The sequence below is a fragment of the Ictalurus furcatus genome, chromosome 7 (genome assembly GCF_023375685.1).
Source record: "Ictalurus furcatus strain D&B chromosome 7, Billie_1.0, whole genome shotgun sequence".
Taxonomy (NCBI): Eukaryota; Metazoa; Chordata; class Actinopteri; order Siluriformes; family Ictaluridae; genus Ictalurus; species Ictalurus furcatus.
This window is the reverse complement of record NC_071261.1, coordinates 29,612,172-29,632,732: the sequence shown is the minus strand read 5'-3', so window position 1 is coordinate 29,632,732 and position 20,561 is coordinate 29,612,172. Positions and strand designations below refer to the sequence as shown.

General features: G+C 34.5%; 2 protein-coding genes across 7 annotated transcripts; both read left to right on the top strand.

Annotated features, from left to right (window-relative positions):
• Positions 1-22: 22 nt before the first annotated feature.
• On the top strand, positions 23-8,953 carry LOC128610409 (lactose-binding lectin l-2-like). Of its 3 annotated transcripts, none has more exons than XR_008386351.1 (8): positions 27-826; positions 919-998; positions 1,237-1,260; positions 1,369-1,395; positions 1,536-1,654; positions 7,428-7,562; positions 7,893-8,729; positions 8,845-8,953. XR_008386351.1 is itself a non-coding variant. In XM_053629712.1 (8 exons), the coding sequence occupies exons 2-8, from the start codon at positions 938-940 to the stop codon at positions 3,477-3,479; spliced, it is 546 nt and encodes a 181-aa protein (XP_053485687.1). In that variant the 5' UTR covers positions 65-826; positions 919-937; the 3' UTR covers positions 3,480-3,639. The 3 variants fall into 3 exon arrangements, 2 of the variants coding, with proteins under 2 accessions (XP_053485688.1, XP_053485687.1); XM_053629712.1 differs by lacking the exons at positions 7,428-7,562; positions 7,893-8,729; positions 8,845-8,953 and adding exons at positions 2,662-2,796; positions 3,127-3,235; positions 3,409-3,639 and having other exon boundaries at positions 65-826; XM_053629713.1 differs by lacking the exon at positions 8,845-8,953 and having other exon boundaries at positions 23-826; positions 7,829-7,906.
• A 1,781-nt stretch (positions 8,954-10,734) lies between these two features.
• LOC128610410 (lactose-binding lectin l-2-like) lies at positions 10,735-19,040 on the top strand. 4 transcript variants are annotated; one of them, XM_053629716.1, is made up of 8 exons: positions 10,847-11,481; positions 11,574-11,653; positions 11,892-11,915; positions 12,023-12,049; positions 12,190-12,308; positions 13,292-13,426; positions 13,759-13,867; positions 14,041-14,271. In XM_053629716.1, the coding sequence occupies exons 2-8, from the start codon at positions 11,593-11,595 to the stop codon at positions 14,103-14,105; spliced, it is 540 nt and encodes a 179-aa protein (XP_053485691.1). In that variant the 5' UTR covers positions 10,847-11,481; positions 11,574-11,592; the 3' UTR covers positions 14,106-14,271. The 4 variants fall into 4 exon arrangements, with proteins under 4 accessions (XP_053485692.1, XP_053485691.1, XP_053485689.1 ...); XM_053629714.1 differs by lacking the exons at positions 13,292-13,426; positions 13,759-13,867; positions 14,041-14,271 and adding exons at positions 18,063-18,197; positions 18,528-18,636; positions 18,810-19,040 and having other exon boundaries at positions 10,850-11,481; XM_053629717.1 differs by lacking the exons at positions 13,292-13,426; positions 13,759-13,867; positions 14,041-14,271 and adding exons at positions 18,063-18,197; positions 18,464-18,542 and having other exon boundaries at positions 10,735-11,481.
• Positions 19,041-20,561: the final 1,521 nt, after the last annotated feature.

Sequence of the window (20,561 nt, the reverse complement as noted above, 5' to 3'; positions counted from 1 at the left end):
TAATGTTACTGGGAGCATCTGGTTATATTCAAAAAGTAGATCTGAAAGTTATTTAGATGTGGAGAAATTACTAGCCTAGGCAGCTGAAAAAGCAGATCATGGTTCATGAAGGAATGGAAATTAGTCTTGACGGATCAGTTATGTATAACTGTTAGATAATTCAAATAAACTGGAAGCTTTTTACAGTAAATCTGGCCTTGTATTTAGAGGCATGCCTTCACTTTCTTACTGAGTTGGATTGTGGTTTGGCGGTGATGCACACATCTGTGTGATGCTATCTGTGTCCCTTCTGAAACTGTAGAGTTTAGATAGTTTAGACAGGGTGGGGTCAGATGAAGCCAGAAAGTTTTGATAAGGAGATCTATAACAAGTGTCGTGGAAATTAGACAACACTCGCAGACGCGTCCTCTGAGGTGGAAAAAAGGTTTATTACAGAAAGATGGTTAGTACAGGATAGAAGAACACAGGATAGAATAATGAGAGCGCTCTGAGGCACTTGTGCTGAACAATTACTATATATATGAAATGCAGAGCATGATATACTTCTGTGTGCCGATGAGAAGCGGTTTGAGGCAGTTCAAACAGGCTTTATTTCAGGGTCTTATAAGATATGCAGATGAACCTTGAAGAGAAGAACATGTTTGTGTCTCTGCATGCAGATAAACATTCTGTACTGGTCTAAGTGACATGACATGACCTTCTTAGGCGTTAGCCTCAGATCAACATTTTATTTTGGTAGTGGTGGTGATAGGGGTTCCCATTACTATATAAGCGCCATCACTTCACTCATGTTTTATATCAAGCAAAAAGAGTCTCCTGATTAGAGGTAAGTGTCATTTTAAGGAACTTTTAAGGATTGTTACCTGTCCCAGGTTTATTTAATGAATGTAATTTAATTAATGAATGCTTTTCTTTTAGTGCATGAAAAACTAGAGTTATGGCTCGTCAGACTGAAGTGGTTTTGCTTCTTATTCTCGCCATTGCAGCAGCAGCTTCTGGTAACTAAGATTAATACAGTTAAAGCTTTTCAAACCTGTCCATAACTAGTTAAAATATGTAGTTATAATATTCTTGTGCATTCATGACATTTTTGTAGCTGTTAAAGAAAATATCATGTGCAATAGCTCGGGCTAGTGACTCTTAAAATTGTGTTTTTAATATTGCAACCTTACTTTGTCATTCAAATTAATAAACATAGACGCATGTACTAAAAATAATGTTTTCTCTCCATATAAGCTGATGTGGAGAAACCTCTTTCAGGTAATAATCAAATGAACGCCTTGAAAATAATCAGTAAAAGAGTCGTTATAGCCACCAGCACTACTGACACGTCTCTTTTTTTTCTCTTCTCTTTTTCATTTTTTCTAGAGGGTTATTTTGATCAGCTTGTACAAGGTAATTACAAACTTGCACAAATCAGCAACATTATTTAAAGAATTCCTCAGTACTCGGTACTGACTTTTTAATAAAAATATTATAATTTCCTACAACTGAAGTTATAAATAAGCTACTCTCTTTGTGTATTTCCTTTTCAGAAGCCATGAAGCAAACTGAAGTGGGGACATGCCTGGGATGCTGTCCATTCGGCTGGGTGAAATATAATGGATATTGCTACAGTTATCACAGCTCAAAGATAGACTGGGCTTCTGCTGAGGTTCAATTAATTTCAATTCAACTGTATTCATATTTATTGGTATTAGGCAGGATTTTTTTAAATTTTCATTGTGATGAAACTCGTATTTAATTAGAACAATAGTGTGTGTGTGTTTGTGTGTGTGTGTGTGTGTGTGTGTGTGTGTGTGTGCGTGTGTGTGTTGTTTTTTGTTTTTTTAGATATTAAGTATTCACTGTTAATTTATTGACCCTGCAAACAGAGAACATATCCCTAACATTAGCATTTAGTTCTCCTTTGTTTATTTTTTTGTTAGCCATTTTCATAACGTACTGTACAGGGGTCATTCTGCTATTGTTAATAAAGTCAGCACTGTTCCCAAAATATTCTGAACTTTAAAACACAGTGTTCTTTTATGATTATGGTCATATGACATCTGGCATGGAACATTTGCCAAAGATTGCTATTACTTACTATTATTTAAGTATCATTAGGTATTATTATTTGCAACTACAACCTAACATTTCGGGAATGTTCCCATAACATTCACTTACAGCCTCATAACAGGAGGTTTGCCAAATAGGGATTTTTTAGTTTGTATAAGACAAACTTTCTGGGATTGTCCCTAGAACACTCTCTAATATTCTCAGGGAGGCTGGCAAAGGTGGATTTGCACTTAATTTCAACAGATAGGCCAATGTTTAAATTATTTAAAAGGGAATTCAGGTCAATAATTATTATGGATGATTGTGTGTAATGAATAATGATTAGTGAATAATTAAATTTAAATCTACTTCACAAAGTATAATCCATTGCAGTTGTCGCATACACCTATTTCATATACTGTGTTAGACTTTAGCCTGCAGAAGAAGAAGTAATATCATAAATGTAGATACATTCATTGGGTTTTAGAGTGAACTATGAAATAAATTATGCAGTTTCATGTAGGCTTTGGATATGGAAATAGAGTATATTAATAGGAGAATTACTAATAATAAGCGCAGTTATTGAATGTGCAGTGATGCCATTGAGTCTTCTCTCCTTTCTAGAAACACTGTCTGAAATTCAACGCAAACTTGATGTCAGTGCACAGTCAGAACGACTATCTGATGGCCAAGGCCCTTATCCGTGCATTTGACCCCGTGGAGCCCCCAACTTGGCTTGGCCTGTCTGCCTGTCAGAAGGTAAAATAATGTTGATAAAGCTTGTACGTTTAAAGCTTTCAAAAGTTATGTTGTTTTTTTTTAACTGACGCACTTCATGGTGTTTCATGCAAAAAACACTTGTTTGGATGAGGATTGTAAATATAATAAAGTTTAAAGTATTATTATAGTAAAACCAATCGTGACAAAAGAATAACTCAAGGCTCTTGATATGTATACATTTCTAGTTCCTTTTCCGTGTTCAATTCCAGTTCTTATGGGATCTGATATCCAGTATGTTTTCACAGAAATCATTTGGGTATCGGATTTAATCTATCTCTACTAATAAACGGTCCCTTTATAACATTGCAGAAGAATGAGTGGTTTTGGTCTGATGGCACCAAAGTGACGTTCACCAAGTGGAATCAAAATGAGCCAAATTTTCGAAATGGAGAGTGCTGTGTGCATATGAACTGGGGCAGTAAGTGGGTCTAGAAACCTCATGTAGCTGTGTTGTTTGTCTGTTTTTTTTATTTGTTTGTTTGTTTTTGTTTTTTGTTTTAATGTACCTTCAATGAACTTCAGTGATTGGTGTTTCAAATGAATTTTTTCACAACATTATTTAATTATTTTAATATTCATTTCTGTCTGCAGCGCAGCGGGACTGGAATGACATTCCCTGTGATCAGAGCTTTCCTTTTCTGTGTGCCAAGAAATCAAACTGAAACTCTGACCTCATCTGTAATGTGATGTAAAAAAAAATGCATTTCCTTGTCCTAAGATGGCACAAATACATTTGTGAAAACACACTGTAAAATCTTAAGAAAATTTGAGCAATACGGATAATAAAAAATAAATAATAAATAAAATAAGATCTTAAATGTCTTTATGAAATTATTTCATATACAGTACAGTTATCATCTCTGGTATTAGCATTTCAGATACAATAATGCTAACATGGTATTATGGTAGGAGTATTCTATAATGTCACCATAATAGAATGTTACATCACTGAGTTGGAGGATTTATTCGTAGCTAGTATATTCTAGTGCAATGTCTAAAATTGGCAATATTTTATTAAAATTGTTACATAGGTGAGAATTCGTATAAAGGCTGCTGTTCACTGATCTTTCATTTCAGTTTAATACAAAATATAAACATGTAATTTGAGACATTTCAGTGCAAATATCCATGTCCGAGTGCACGGTTTTAGATGTAGGATTGACCTTGAAATTTAAATGATTTCATCCATTAAAGTTGGGAGAACACCCTCCAGTAGGCTTAGTTTCTGATTAATGATCAAACTGTTTCAGGAATTAATAAGACATATGCTTGCTACATCATATTAAATGGATGCTAATGACCTAGCATAAGAGAACAAAACTAAAGGTTTGGTGTTTCCCTGAATAAAGTGCAACGACTATGATAGCAGAACTACTAATCTAGTAAAGTGTCTGAGCTCATCACGCAATTATTATAGACTAAGAATATTCTAATAAAGTTCTCTGTGTGTTTCTGTGAGAAAAATGGCTATAAAGTTATATAAGGTTAAGTAATCATGGGTCAGGTCAAAATATAGTGTAATAGATAACTAGTTGTTTAGAATGGTAGTGATAACCTACATCACCAAACTCGCAGCATCTTTGAGCAAGGTTAAAATACACAAGCTAATCAGGTTAAGCAAGCAACAGGAATTAATCACGATGGCAACAGGCAGCTGTGTTGCAAACACATTCTTCATCCATAATACATTTCCAAAAAGCACACAGGCAGTAAACCATACTCTGTGCAATACAAGTAAAAGATAAAATTGTTGTTTGTTTTTAAATCACAGATCCTTGATCCTTGCGTCTAATGGAACTGATGCTTCTTAAACCATTGTTTACCTAAATCCACTTTTTTAAATAGAGTTGTTATGGTTTACATCATCTACATACTGACTTGATTGAGCCAATTATAAGTGAAACAAGTAAATCCAACAGGCTGATTAAACTGGCCTTTCTAATTTATAAAGCTACAGCTAGTATAAATCCTTGCGTATGCCACAACAGCAGAATAATAACTGCAGTTTTTCAAATTGATTCATGGGTTTTCAGGAAAAGAAATCTACTAGAAACGGTTTGCTTTCATAAAAGCATATGATGCTTTAGGTGGCTAAGGGCAATGGTGGCTTGGCGTTTAAGGCGCTGGGTTACTGATTGGAAGGTCGGGGGTTCAAACCCCAGCCCTGCCAAGCTGCTGCTGTTGGGCCCTTGAGAAAGGCCCTTAACCCTCTCTGCACCAGGGGTGCTGTATCATGGCTCTCCGCTCTGACTCCAACCTAACATGGGATATGTGGAGAAATTTCACTGTGCTGTAATATATATGTGATTAATAAATACTCATTATCATTAGAAGCCCTAGTATGTTACATCTGTTGCACTGTGTGTAAAACTGTTTAACTGTAATGTCCCTGTTAAATGAATTAACACTACACAATGTTCATATATATATATATATATATATATATATATGAATTAGCTAAGTTTTATATAAGAGATTTCTAAAGAACTGAAAGTTCAAAAACCCTAGCAAAAGTCAGGCTTATGATAACATAGCTTACTGTATACCACAGTGCTGTTCAATACTCGATTCTGATTGGTCAGAACGTGTTGGTGTTCCTCTCACAGGTGAATATTAAAAGCAAACGTGCATACATTATCATTTCTATAATAACAACTTACACTGTGACTTGTATAGCAGACACACCACATACTGCAAACAGGTTTTAAATGTATAATTGTTGACGTTCAACAGCTTTTGGTAAGTTTTATATCCTGAAGTATCAGTTTATTAATTGAGAAATGCTGTTTAGACTGGTAACAGTATACAGAGTCCTACATCCTTCCTGATTCTTTCTGTAGAGCAGAGATCATACACATATCATCTAACTGATAATCACATGACTGGGGAGAAATGAAAGCTTTTTTCTTTGTCCTTGTTTAAGGTCAAGTTGAGAAATCTAACTGACACTTTCAGCACAACAAGCCTGTATAGAAAAATACTAACCTTCTTTTTCTGTCCATTTTCCAGCGTCTAAGTGGAATGATTGGGTGAAAGGTCAAATGTAGAGTTGGAATTTTAATAGAATTGTGCAAAAATAAAAATAAAAAAAAAGGCTAGTATTATATTATGATTATTATTAATATTATTATTTTAGATTCCTTGCAACATACAGACCCTGAAAATGAGTATTTTTCTTTGAAAGGACATTCATGCTCGCCTTACTGTCCATCAGGATGCGTGACCTACGGCAGATGCTGCTTCCTGCATGTTGCTCAGCCCATGAAATGGATCTCTGCTGAGGTAAACCACATTTCTCACAAAGTTAAGAAATAAAATAAACCTCTAGAGATCTACTAAGATCACTCTGATGCGCATCTGGTTTGATAAGGTGTGTATATTGTATAGCATTTTACTACACTTTCAGCTTTGAGATAAACATGTGTTTGCAGTTATTCGTACTACTCTATAATGTATTAATTGCATCACGTAGCACCAGCGCTCATGTTTACTCATGCTTCATAAAACTAACTTCCTCTACGTTTATCACTGTCGGTTCTTTAACACAAGATGCTTGGCGTATAAATGTATCTGTCAAATGAATAACTAGAGATGTAAACGTCATTTATAAAGTGCACTCCCTGGCAAGCTTTTATTTAATTCTGCTTTTCACAACTGGGTTCTCTGTCAGAATACTGTCTACAGATAAGTTTTAAGACTCACCAGATCAGATGAAGTAATGCACATGAGAATTTCAGAGCTCAGTGATATTTAGTGTTGAATTTTGAAATATCTTGCTACTTGACTAATTTTTTTTTTTCAACGTTTGCACTTTATTTGAGCACAGCACTTTTAATCTCTCCTTTTAGCAGTGCAATTTTGTTTTATTTTTTTTTAGCCATTTTCAAAACGTACTGTACAGGGGTCATTCTGCTATTGTTAATAAAGTCAGCACTGTTCCCAAAATATTCTGAACTTTAAAACACAGTGTTCTTCTATGATTATGGTCATATGACATCTGGCATGGAACATTTGCCAAAGATTGCTATTACTTACTATTATTTAAGTATTATTAGGTATTATTATTTGCAACTACAACCTAACATTCCGGGAATGTTCCCATAACATTCACTTACAGTCTCATAACAGGAGGTTTGCCAAATAGGGATTTTTTAGTTTGTATAAGACAAACTTTCTGGGATTGTCCCTAGAACACTCTGTAATATTCTCAGGGAGGCTGGCAAAGGAGGATTTGCACTTAATTTCAACAGATAGGCCAATGTTTAAATTATTTAAAAGGGAATTCAGGTCAATAATTATTATGGATGATTGTGTGTAATGAATAATGATTAATGAATAATTAAATTTAAATCTACTTCACAAAGTATAATCCGTTGCAGTTGTCGTATACACCTATTTCATATACTGTGTTAGACTTTAGCCTGCAGAAGAAGAAGTAATATCATAAATGTAGATGCATTCATTGGGTTTTAGAGTGAACTATGAAATAAATTATGCAGTTTCATGTAGGCTTTGGATATGGAAATAGAGTATATTAATAGGAGAATTACTAATAATAAGCGCAGTTATTGAATGTGCAGTGATGCCATTGAGTCTTCTCTCCTTTCTAGAAACACTGTCTGAAATTAAGCGCAAACTTGATGTCAGTGCACAGTCAGAAGGACTATCTGATGGCCAAGGCCCTTATCCGTGCATTTGACCCCGTGGAGCCCCCAACTTGGCTTGGCCTGTCTGACTGTCAGAAGGTAAAATAATGTTGATAAAGCTTGTACGTTTAAAGCTTTCAAAAGTTATGTTGTTTTTTTTTAACTGACGCACTTCATGGTGTTTCATGCAAAAAACACTTGTTTGGATGAGGATTATAAATATAATAAAGTTTAAAGTATTATTATAGTAAAACCAATCGTAACAAAAGAATAACTCAAGGCTCTTGATATGTATACATTTCTAGTTCCTTTTCCGTGTTCAATTCCAGTTCTTATGGGATCTGATATCCAGTATGTTTTCACAGAAATCATTTGGGTATCGGATTTGTTCTATCTCTACTAATAAACGGTCCCTTTATAACATTGCAGAAGAATGAGTGGTTTTGGTCTGATGGCACCAAAGTGACGTTCACCAAGTGGAATCCAACTGAGCCAAATTTTCTGAATGGAGAGTGCTGTGTGCATATGAACTGGGGCAGTAAGTGGGTCTAGAAACCTCATGTAGCTGTGTTGTTTGTTTGTTTGTTTTGTTTTTTGTTTTTTGTTGTTGTTTTTTTTAATGTACCTTCAATGAACTTCAGTGATTGGTGTTTCAAATGAATTTTTTCACAACATTATTTAATTATTTTAATATTCATTTCTGTCTGCAGCGCAGCGGGACTGAAATGACATTCCATGTTATCAGAGCTTTCCTTTTCTGTGTGCCAAGAAATTAAACTGAAACTCTGACCTCATCTGTAATGTGATGTAAAAAATACATTTCCTTGTCCTAAGATGGCACAAATACATTTGTGAAAACACACTGTAAAATCTTAAGAAAATTTGAGCAATATGAATAATAAAAAATAAATAATAAATAAAATAAGATCTTAAATGTCTTTATGAAATTATTTCATATACAGTACAGTTATCATCTCTGGTATTAGCATTTCAGATACAATAATGCTAACATGGTATTATGGTAGGAGTATTCTATAATGTCACCATAATAGAATGTTACATCACTGAGTTGGAGGATTTATTCGTAGCTAGTATATTCTAGTGCAATGTCTAAAATTGGCAATATTTTATTAAAATTGTTACATACGTGATAATTCCTATAAAGGAATACACAATGAAAACAAGTATCGAATGGCCAAGGCCCTTATCCGTACTCATGACTCCGCGGAGAATCCAACATGGATCGGCCTTTCTAGCTGTCAGGAGGTTTGCTAAGTATCCAACAACATTTTTAAAATTAAACATAGTCAGATGAAGGAAATATCGCATTTTTATCAAGTATTATAGCCTGTAATGGACTGTCCACTGTTCATACTTCCAGAAATATAAGTGGTTTTGGTCCGATGGCACCAAATTGATTTACACCAAGTGGAACCCAAGAGAACCAAATCATCTCCTTGGAGAGTGTTGTGTGCATATGAACTACGGCAGTAAGCAGATTTAGAAATTTCTTTTGTAGCTGTATTGTGTTTCGAATATTTTATAAATTCAGGTTTAGTGTGTCATTTTTTATTAAAATGTCATTTTAAAATCTTTTTTTTTTTTCTGTGTCTGCAGAACAAAGGGACTGGAATGACATTCGCTGTAAAAAGAAATTTCCCTTTGTGTGTGCCAAGAAGCTTTACTGAAATGCTCACAGCTTCCCCTCACCAACTATAATACTATTATACTAAGTTTTTCTTGTCACTGATGGATTTACAAAATCCTCACTGTGCCAGTTTAGCATAATTTCAGCAATAAAAAAAAACTTTAGACTTTGGTGTTTGTGAAATTATTTCTTAAATGGTTATCATTTTGAAAAGAATGACTGGTCACAGAAATCACATTTTCCATTTGCATGTCAACATATCAGTTGAGAACATCTCAGGTACAGTGTTGGGTATATTTCTTTCCCCATTAGCTGTTCTAAAGACTGTGAAAGTAGCAGGAATGAATCGCAGTGTTCGACAGTTCTGTAGTTTAAGCCTTTATAATCAATGCGTAGATGAAGCTGACAATTCTTCTTCTCAATGAAGAAAAATGCAGCTGCAACACATGATGTAAATGATCATATGTATCCAAGCCCCTGAACTTATTAAATCTATTTCTCCATGATTTAAGTTTTTAAAAAGTAATTGGAGAAAGGCCCTACTTTGCAGTAGTGGCAGGCCTGGTACCAATCCTATACCACTGTCCCAGGGTAGCATTTTTTATATTTATATTGTGTTGCCAGTTTCTTGTCAGATAAAGTGTAACTATAGAATCTTCCACTGGATATGTGTGTGTACACATCACCTCCACCTTCCCCTCCAGTACTTGACCATCATCAAATTACAACCTCGCAAACTATAATTTGCCTAGACGACAAATTGAAGTGTGACCATTTACACAGTTTGATTTTTGCCTGTTTTAAACGTTTGCATTACCTCTGGGTTTGGTAACAAACCTGTAGTAGAAAGGTTCAGAAAATTCTGACCATCATTATCAAGTTTCCAGTTACAAAGATGTCAGCAAACCTACATCTTTTAGCCACTCAATGAAAATTATTTCTTAGAACAGGTGAATTCAACTAAACATTGTTAGGGTCCAGTTATATAAAGTTCCAGACAACATGACTGAATGATGTCAACAACTACCTTTAATGCTTAACCATCAGTGATTACTTCAAGGCTATTAACAAGACATCAATATGAAGTGGTTATCAATATGAAGTGTTTTTTTTTTTTTTTAATAGTTACAACTTTTAACAGTCGGCATTACAAGTTCTGGGGTTGTTGTTGTTTTCTGGCGTATTTTTTGCCATGTAATCATTTCAGAATAAGACCAAAAGTTCATCTAGGGCATACTGACAGTCCTGGGATATGATAAGATAAGATAAGATAATACTTTATTAATAACCAAATGGAGAAATTAGAGGGATTGTCCAATCAAGATATCCAAGAAGATGTAAGTGATAAGAACCTTTATTGCACAGATAACTTTAATAATTACAGATTTGTTTGTCACGGTACTATGTTGTATTGTGCATGATATATATATATATATATATATATATATATATATATATATATATATATATATATATATATATATATATATTGCGTTTCTGGATAAGTATCATTAAAGATATATATACTTTATATCCTGTGTATTTAATGTTACTGGGAGCATCTGGTTATATTCAAAAAGTTGATCTGAAAGTTATTTAGATGTGGAGAAATTACTAGCCTAGGCAGCTGAAAAAGCAGATCATGGTTCATGAAGGAATGGAAATTAGTCTTGACGGATCAGTTATGTATAACTGTTAGATAATACAAATAAACTGGAAGCTTTTCACAGTAAATCTGGCCTTGTATTTAGAGGCATGCCTTCACTTTCTTACTGAGTTGGATTGTGGTTTGGCGGTGATGCACACATCTGTGTGATGCTATCTGTGTCCCTTCTGAAACTGTAGAGTTTAGATAGTTTAGACAGGGTGGGGTCAGATGAAGCCAGAAAGTTTTGATAAGGAGATCTATAACAAGTGTCGTGGAAATTAGACAACACTCGCAGACGCGTCCTCTGAGGTGGAAAAAAGGTTTATTACAGAAAGATGGTTAGTACAGGATAGAAGAACACAGGATAGAATAATGAGAGCGCTCTGAGGCACTTGTGCTGAACAATTACTATATATATGAAATGCAGAGCATGATATACTTCTGTGTGCCGATGAGAAGCGGTTTGAGGCAGTTCAAACAGGCTTTATTTCAGGGTCTTATAAGATATGCAGATGAACCTTGAAGAGAAGAACATGTTTGTGTCTCTGCATGCAGATAAACATTCTGTACTGGTCTAAGTGACATGACATGACCTTCTTAGGCGTTAGCCTCAGATCAACATTTTATTTTGGTAGTGGTGGTGATAGGGGTTCCCATTACTATATAAGCACCATCACTTCACTCATGTTTTATATCAAGCAAAAAGAGTCTCCTGATTAGAGGTAAGTGTAATTTTAAGGAACTTTTAAGGATTGTTACCTGTCCCAGGTTTATTTAATGAATGTAATTTAATTAATGAATGCTTTTCTTTTAGTGCATGAAAAACTAGAGTTATGGCTCGTCAGACTGAAGTGGTTTTGCTTTTTATTCTCGCCATTGCAGCAGCAGCTTCTGGTAACTAAGATTAATACAGTTAAAGCTTTTCAAACCTGTCCATAACTAGTTAAAATATGTAGTTATAATATTCTTGTGCATTCATGACATTTTTGTAGCTGTTAAAGAAAATATCATGTGCAATAGCTCGGGCTAGTGACTCTTAAAATTGTGTTTTTAATATTGCAACCTTACTTTGTCATTCAAATTAATAAACATAGACGCATGTACTAAAAATAATGTTTTCTCTCCATATAAGCTGATGTGGAGAAACCTCTTTCAGGTAATAATCAAATGAACGCCTTGAAAATAATCAGTAAAAGAGTCGTTATAGCCACCAGCACTACTGACACGTCTCTTTTTTTCTCTTCTCTTTTTCATTTTTTCTAGAGGGTTATTTTGATCAGCTTGTACAAGGTAATTACAAACTTGCACAAATCAGCAACATTATTTAAAGAATTCCTCAGTACTCGGTACTGACTTTTTAATAAAAATATTATAATTTCCTACAACTGAAGTTATAAATAAGCTACTCTCTTTGTGTATTTCCTTTTCAGAAGCCATGAAGCAAACTGAAGTGGGGACATGCCTGGGATGCTGTCCATTCGGCTGGGTGAAATATAATGGATATTGCTACAGTTATCACAGCTCAAAGATAGACTGGGCTTCTGCTGAGGTTCAATTAATTTCAATTCAACTGTATTCATATTTATTGGTATTAGGCAGGATTTTTTTAAATTTTCATTGTGATGAAACTCGTATTTAATTAGAACAATAGTGTGTGTGTGTGTGTGTGTGTGTGTGTGTGTGTGTTGTTTTTTGTTTTTTTAGATATTAAGTATTCACTGTTAATTTATTGACCCTGCAAACAGAGAACATATCCCTAACATTAGCATTTAGTTCTCCTTTGTTTATTTTTTTGTTAGCCATTTTCATAACGTACTGTACAGGGGTCATTCTGCTATTGTTAATAAAGTCAGCACTGTTCCCAAAATATTCTGAACTTTAAAACACAGTGTTCTTTTATGATTATGGTCATATGACATCTGGCATGGAACATTTGCCAAAGATTGCTATTACTTACTATTATTTAAGTATCATTAGGTATTATTATTTGCAACTACAACCTAACATTTCGGGAATGTTCCCATAACATTCACTTACAGCCTCATAACAGGAGGTTTGCCAAATAGGGATTTTTTAGTTTGTATAAGACAAACTTTCTGGGATTGTCCCTAGAACACTCTGTAATATTCTCAGGGAGGCTGGCAAAGGTGGATTTGCACTTAATTTCAACAGATAGGCCAATGTTTAAATTATTTAAAAGGGAATTCAGGTCAATAATTATTATGGATGATTGTGTGCAATGAATAATGATTAATGAATAATTAAATTTAAATCTACTTCACAAAGTATAATCCATTGCAGTTGTCGTATACACCTATTTCATATACTGTGTTAGACTTTAGCCTGCAGAAGAAGAAGTAATATCATAAATGTAGATGCATTCATTGGGTTTTAGAGTGAACTATGAAATAAATTATGCAGTTTCATGTAGGCTTTGGATATGGAAATAGAGTATATTAATAGGAGAATTACTAATAATAAGCGCAGTTATTGAATGTGCAGTGATGCCAGTGAGTCTTCTCTCCTTTCTAGAAACACTGTCTGAAATTAAGCGCAAACTTGATGTCAGTGCACAGTCAGAACGACTATCTGATGGCCAAGGCCCTTATCCGTGCATTTGACCCCGTGGAGCCCCCAACTTGGCTTGGCCTGTCTGCCTGTCAGAAGGTAAAATAATGTTGATAAAGCTTGTACGTTTAAAGCTTTCAAAAGTTATGTTTTTTTTTTTTTTAACTGACGCACTTCATGGTGTTTCATGCAAAAAACACTTGTTTGGATGAGGATTGTAAATATAATAAAGTTTAAAGTATTATTATAGTAAAACCAATCGTGACAAAAGAATAACTCAAGGCTCTTGATATGTATACATTTCTAGTTCCTTTTCCGTGTTCAATTCCAGTTCTTATGGGATCTGATATCCAGTATGTTTTCACAGAAATCATTTGGGTATCGGATTTAATCTATCTCTACTAATAAACGGTCCCTTTATAACATTGCAGAAGAATGAGTGGTTTTGGTCTGATGGCACCAAAGTGACGTTCACCAAGTGGAATCAAAATGAGCCAAATTTTCGAAATGGAGAGTGCTGTGTGCATATGAACTGGGGCAGTAAGTGGGTCTAGAAACCTCATGTAGCTGTGTTGTTTGTCTGTTTTTTTTATTTGTTTGTTTGTTTTTGTTTTTTGTTTTAATGTACCTTCAATGAACTTCAGTGATTGGTGTTTCAAATGAATTTTTTCACAACATTATTTAATTATTTTAATATTCATTTCTGTCTGCAGCGCAGCGGGACTGGAATGACATTCCCTGTGATCAGAGCTTTCCTTTTCTGTGTGCCAAGAAATAAAACTGAAACTCTGACCTCATCTGTAATGTGATGTAAAAAAAAATACATTTCCTTGTCCTAAGATGGCACAAATACATTTGTGAAAACACACTGTAAAATCTTAAGAAAATTTGAGCAATACGGATAATAAAAAATAAATAATAAATAAAATAAGATCTTAAATGTCTTTATGAAATTATTTCATATACAGTACAGTTATCATCTCTGGTATTAGCATTTCAGATACAATAATGCTAACATGGTATTATGGTAGGAGTATTCTATAATGTCACCATAATAGAATGTTACATCACTGAGTTGGAGGATTTACTCGTAGCTAGTATATTCTAGTGCAATGTCTAAAATTGGCAATATTTTATTAAAATTGTTACATAGGTGAGAATTCGTATAAAGGCTGCTGTTCACTGATCTTTCATTTCAGTTTAATACAAAATATAAACATGTAATTTGAGACATTTCAGTGCAAATATCCATGTCCGAGTGCACGGTTTTAGATGTAGGATTGACCTTGAAATTTAAATGATTTCATCCATTAAAGTTGGGAGAACACCCTCCAGTAGGCTTAGTTTCTGATTAATGATCAAACTGTTTCAGGAATTAATAAGACATATGCTTGCTACATCATATTAAATGGATGCTAATGACCTAGCATAAGAGAACAAAACTAAAGGTTTGGTGTTTCCCTGAATAAAGTGCAACGACTATGATAGCAGAACTACTAATCTAGTAAAGTGTCTGAGCTCATCACGCAATTATTATAGACTAAGAATATTCTAATAAAGTTCTCTGTGTGTTTCTGTGAGAAAAATGGCTATAAAGTTATATAAGGTTAAGTAATCATGGGTCAGGTCAAAATATAGTGTAATAGATAACTAGTTGTTTAGAATGGGAGTAATAACCTACATCACCAAACTCGCAGCATCTTTGAGCAAGGTTAAAATACACAAGCTAATCAGGTTAAGCAAGCAACAGGAATTAATCACGATGGCAACAGGCAGCTGTGTTGCAAACACATTCTTCATCCATAATACATTTCCAAAAAGCACACAGGCAGTAAACTATACTCTGTGCAATACAAGTAAAAGATAAAATTGTTGTTTGTTTTTAAATCACAGATCCTTGATCCTTGCGTCTAATGGAACTGATGCTTCTTAAACCATTGTTTACCTAAATCCACTTTTTTAAATAGAGTTGTTATGGTTTACATCATCTACATACTGACTTGATTGAGCCAATTATAAGTGAAACAAGTAAATCCAACAGGCTGATTAAACTGGCCTTTCTAATTTATAAAGCTACAGCTAGTATAAATCCTTGCGTATGCCACAACAGCAGAATAATAACTGCAGTTTTTCAAATTGATTCATGGGTTTTCAGGAAAAGAAATCTACTAGAAACGGTTTGCTTTCATAAAAGCATATGATGCTTTAGGTGGCTAAGGGCAATGGTGGCTTGGCATTTAAGGCTCTGGGTTACTGATTGGAAGGTCGGGGGTTCAAACCCCAGCCCTGCCAAGCTGCTGCTGTTGGGCCCTTGAGAAAGGCCCTTAACCCTCTCTGCACCAGGGGTGCTGTATCATGGCTCTCTGCTCTGACTCCAACCTAACATGGGATATGTGGAGAAATTTCACTGTGCTGTAATATATATGTGCTTAATAAATACTCATTATCATTAGAAGCCCTAGTATGTTACATCTGTTGCACTGTGTGTAAAACTGTTTAACTGTAATGTCCCTGTTAAATGAATTAACACTACACAATGTTCATATATATATATATATATATATATATATATATATATATGAATTAGCTAAGTTTTATATAAGAGATTTCTAAAGAACTGAAAGTTCAAAAACCCTAGCAAAAGTCAGGCTTATGATAACATAGCTTACTGTATACCACAGTGCTGTTCAATACTCGATTCTGATTGGTCAGAACGTGTTGGTGTTCCTCTCACAGGTGAATATTAAAAGCAAACGTGCATACATTATCATTTCTATAATAACAACTTACACTGTGACTTGTATAGCAGACACACCACATACTGCAAACAGGTTTTAAATGTATAATTGTTGACGTTCAACAGCTTTTGGTAAGTTTTATATCCTGAAGTATCAGTTTATTAATTGAGAAATGCTGTTTAGACTGGTAACAGTATACAGAGTCCTACATCCTTCCTGATTCTTTCTGTAGAGCAGAGATCATACACATATCATCTAACTGATAATCACATGACTGGGGAGAAATGAAAACTTTTTTCTTTGTCCTTGTTTAAGGTCAAGTTGAGAAATCTAACTGACACTTTCAGCACAACAAGCCTGTATAGAAAAATACTAACCTTCTTTTTCTGTCCATTTTCCAGCGTCTAAGTGGAATGATTGGGTGAAAGGTCAAATGTAGAGTTGGAATTTTAATAGAATTGTGCAAAAAAAAAAAAAAAAAAAGGCTAGTATTATATTATGATTATTATTATTATTATTTTAGATTCCTTGCAACATACAGACCCTGAAAATGAGTATTTTTCTTTGAAAGGACATTCATGCTCGCCTTACTGTCCATCAGGATGCGTGACCTACGGCAGATGCTGCTTCCTGCATGTTGCTCAGCCCATGAAATGGATCTCTGCTGAGGTAAACCACATTTCTCACAAAGTTAAGAAATAAAAAAAACCTCTAGAGATCTACTAAGATCACTCTGATGCGCATCTGGTTTGATAAGGTGTGTATATTGTATAGCATTTTACTACACTTTCAGCTTTGAGATAAACATGTGTTTGCAGTTATTCGTACTACTCTATAATGTATTAATTGCATCACGTAGCACCAGCGCTCATGTTTACTCATGCTTCATAAAACTAACTTCCTCTACGTTTATCACTGTCGGTTCTTTAACACAAGATGCTTGGCGTATAAATGTATCTGTCAAATGAATAACTAGAGATGTAAACGTCATTTATAAAGTGCACTCCCTGGCAAGCTTTTATTTAATTCTGCTTTTCACAACTGGGTTCTCTGTCAGAATACTGTCTACAGATAAGTTTTAAGACTCACCAGATCAGATGAAGTAATGCACATGAGAATTTCAGAGCTCAGTGATATTTAGTGTTGAATTTTGAAATATCTTGCTACTTGACTAATTTTTTTTTTTCAACGTTTGCACTTTATTTGAGCACAGCACTTTTAATCTCTCCTTTTAGCAGTGCAATTTTGTTTTATTTTTTTTTAGCCATTTTCAAAACGTACTGTACAGGGGTCATTCTGCTATTGTTAATAAAGTCAGCACTGTTCCCAAAATATTCTGAACTTTAAAACACAGTGTTCTTCTATGATTATGGTCATATGACATCTGGCATGGAACATTTGCCAAAGATTGATATTACTTACTATTATTTAAGTATTATTAGGTATTATTATTTGCAACTACAACCTAACATTCCGGGAATGTTCCCATAACATTCACTTACAGTCTCATAACAGGAGGTTTGCCAAATAGGGATTTTTTAGTTTGTATAAGACAAACTTTCTGGGATTGTCCCTAGAACACTCTGTAATATTCTCAGGGAGGCTGGCAAAGGAGGATTTGCACTTAATTTCAACAGATAGGCCAATGTTTAAATTATTTAAAAGGGAATTCAGGTCAATAATTATTATGGATGATTGTGTGTAATGAATAATGATTAATGAATAATTAAATTTAAATCTACTTCACAAAGTATAATCCGTTGCAGTTGTCGTATACACCTATTTCATATACTGTGTTAGACTTTAGCCTGCAGAAGAAGAAGTAATATCATAAATGTAGATGCATTCATTGGGTTTTAGAGTGAACTATGAAATAAATTATGCAGTTTCATGTAGGCTTTGGATATGGAAATAGAGTATATTAATAGGAGAATTACTAATAATAAGCGCAGTTATTGAATGTGCAGTGATGCCATTGAGTCTTCTCTCCTTTCTAGAAACACTGTCTGAAATTCAACGCAAACTTGATGTCAGTGCACAGTCAGAACGACTATCTGATGGCCAAGGCCCTTATCCGTGCATTTGACCCCGTGGAGCCCCCAACTTGGCTTGGCCTGTCTGACTGTCAGAAGGTAAAATAATGTTGATAAAGCTTGTACGTTTAAAGCTTTCAAAAGTTATGTTGTTTTTTTTTAACTGACGCACTTCGTGGTGTTTCATGCAAAAAACACTTGTTTGGATGAGGATTGTAAATATAATAAAGTTTAAAGTATTATTATAGTAAAACCAATCGTAACAAAAGAATAACTCAAGGCTCTTGATATGTATACATTTCTAGTTCCTTTTCCGTGTTCAATTCCAGTTCTTATGGGATCTGATATCCAGTATGTTTTCACAGAAATCATTTGGGTATCGGATTTGTTCTATCTCTACTAATAAACGGTCCCTTTATAACATTGCAGAAGAATGAGTGGTTTTGGTCTGATGGCACCAAAGTGACGTTCACCAAGTGGAATCAAAATGAGCCAAATTTTCGAAATGGAGAGTGCTGTGTGCATATGAACTGGGGCAGTAAGTGGGTCTAGAAACCTCATGTAGCTGTGTTGTTTGTCTGTTTTTTTTATTTGTTTGTTTGTTTTTGTTTTTTGTTTTAATGTACCTTCAATGAACTTCAGTGATTGGTGTTTCAAATGAATTTTTTCACAACATTATTTAATTATTTTAATATTTATTTCTGTCTGCAGCGCAGCGGGACTGGAATGACATTCCCTGTGATCAGAGCTTTCCTTTTCTGTGTGCCAAGAAATCAAACTGAAACTCTGACCTCATCTGTAATGTGATGTAAAAAAAAATACATTTCCTTGTCCTAAGATGGCACAAATACATTTGTGAAAACACACTGTAAAATCTTAAGAAAATTTGAGCAATACGGATAATAAAAAATAAATAATAAATAAAATAAGATCTTAAATGTCTTTATGAAATTATTTCATATACAGTACAGTTATCATCTCTGGTATTAGCATTTCAGATACAATAATGCTAACATGGTATTATGGTAGGAGTATTCTATAATGTCACCATAATAGAATGTTACATCACTGAGTTGGAGGATTTATTCGTAGCTAGTATATTCTAGTGCAATGTCTAAAATTGGCAATATTTTATTAAAATTGTTACATAGGTGAGAATTCGTATAAAGGCTGCTGTTCACTGATCTTTCATTTCAGTTTAATACAAAATATAAACATGTAATTTGAGACATTTCAGTGCAAATATCCATGTCCGAGTGCACGGTTTTAGATGTAGGATTGACCTTGAAATTTAAATGATTTCATCCATTAAAGTTGGGAGAACACCCTCCAGTAGGCTTAGTTTCTGATTAATGATCAAACTGTTTCAGGAATTAATAAGACATATGCTTGCTACATCATATTAAATGGATGCTAATGACCTAGCATAAGAGAACAAAACTAAAGGTTTGGTGTTTCCCTGAATAAAGTGCAACGACTATGATAGCAGAACTACTAATCTAGTAAAGTGTCTGAGCTCATCACGCAATTATTATAGACTAAGAATATTCTAATAAAGTTCTCTGTGTGTTTCTGTGAGAAAAATGGCTATAAAGTTATATAAGGTTAAGTAATCATGGGTCAGGTCAAAATATAGTGTAATAGATAACTAGTTGTTTAGAATGGGAGTAATAACCTACATCACCAAACTCGCAGCATCTTTGAGCAAGGTTAAAATACACAAGCTAATCAGGTTAAGCAAGCAACAGGAATTAATCACGATGGCAACAGGCAGCTGTGTTGCAAACACATTCTTCATCCATAATACATTTCCAAAAAGCACACAGGCAGTAAACTATACTCTGTGCAATACAAGTAAAAGATAAAATTGTTGTTTGTTTTTAAATCACAGATCCTTGATCCTTGCGTCTAATGGAACTGATGCTTCTTAAACCATTGTTTACCTAAATCCACTTTTTTAAATAGAGTTGTTATGGTTTACATCATCTACATACTGACTTGATTGAGCCAATTATAAGTGAAACAAGTAAATCCAACAGGCTGATTAAACTGGCCTTTCTAATTTATAAAGCTACAGCTAGTATAAATCCTTGCGTATGCCACAACAGCAGAATAATAACTGCAGTTTTTCAAATTGATTCATGGGTTTTCAGGAAAAGAAATCTACTAGAAACGGTTTGCTTTCATAAAAGCATATGATGCTTTAGGTGGCTAAGGGCAATGGTGGCTTGGCGTTTAAGGCTCTGGGTTACTGATTGGAAGGTCGGGGGTTCAAACCCCAGCCCTGTCAAGCTGCTGCTGTTGGGCCCTTGAGAAAGGCCCTTAACCCTCTCTGCACCAGGGGTGCTGTATCATGGCTCTCCGCTCTGACTCCAACCTAACATGGGATATGTGGAGAAATTTCACTGTGCTGTAATATATATGTGCTTAATAAATACTCATTATCATTAGAAGCCCTAGTAT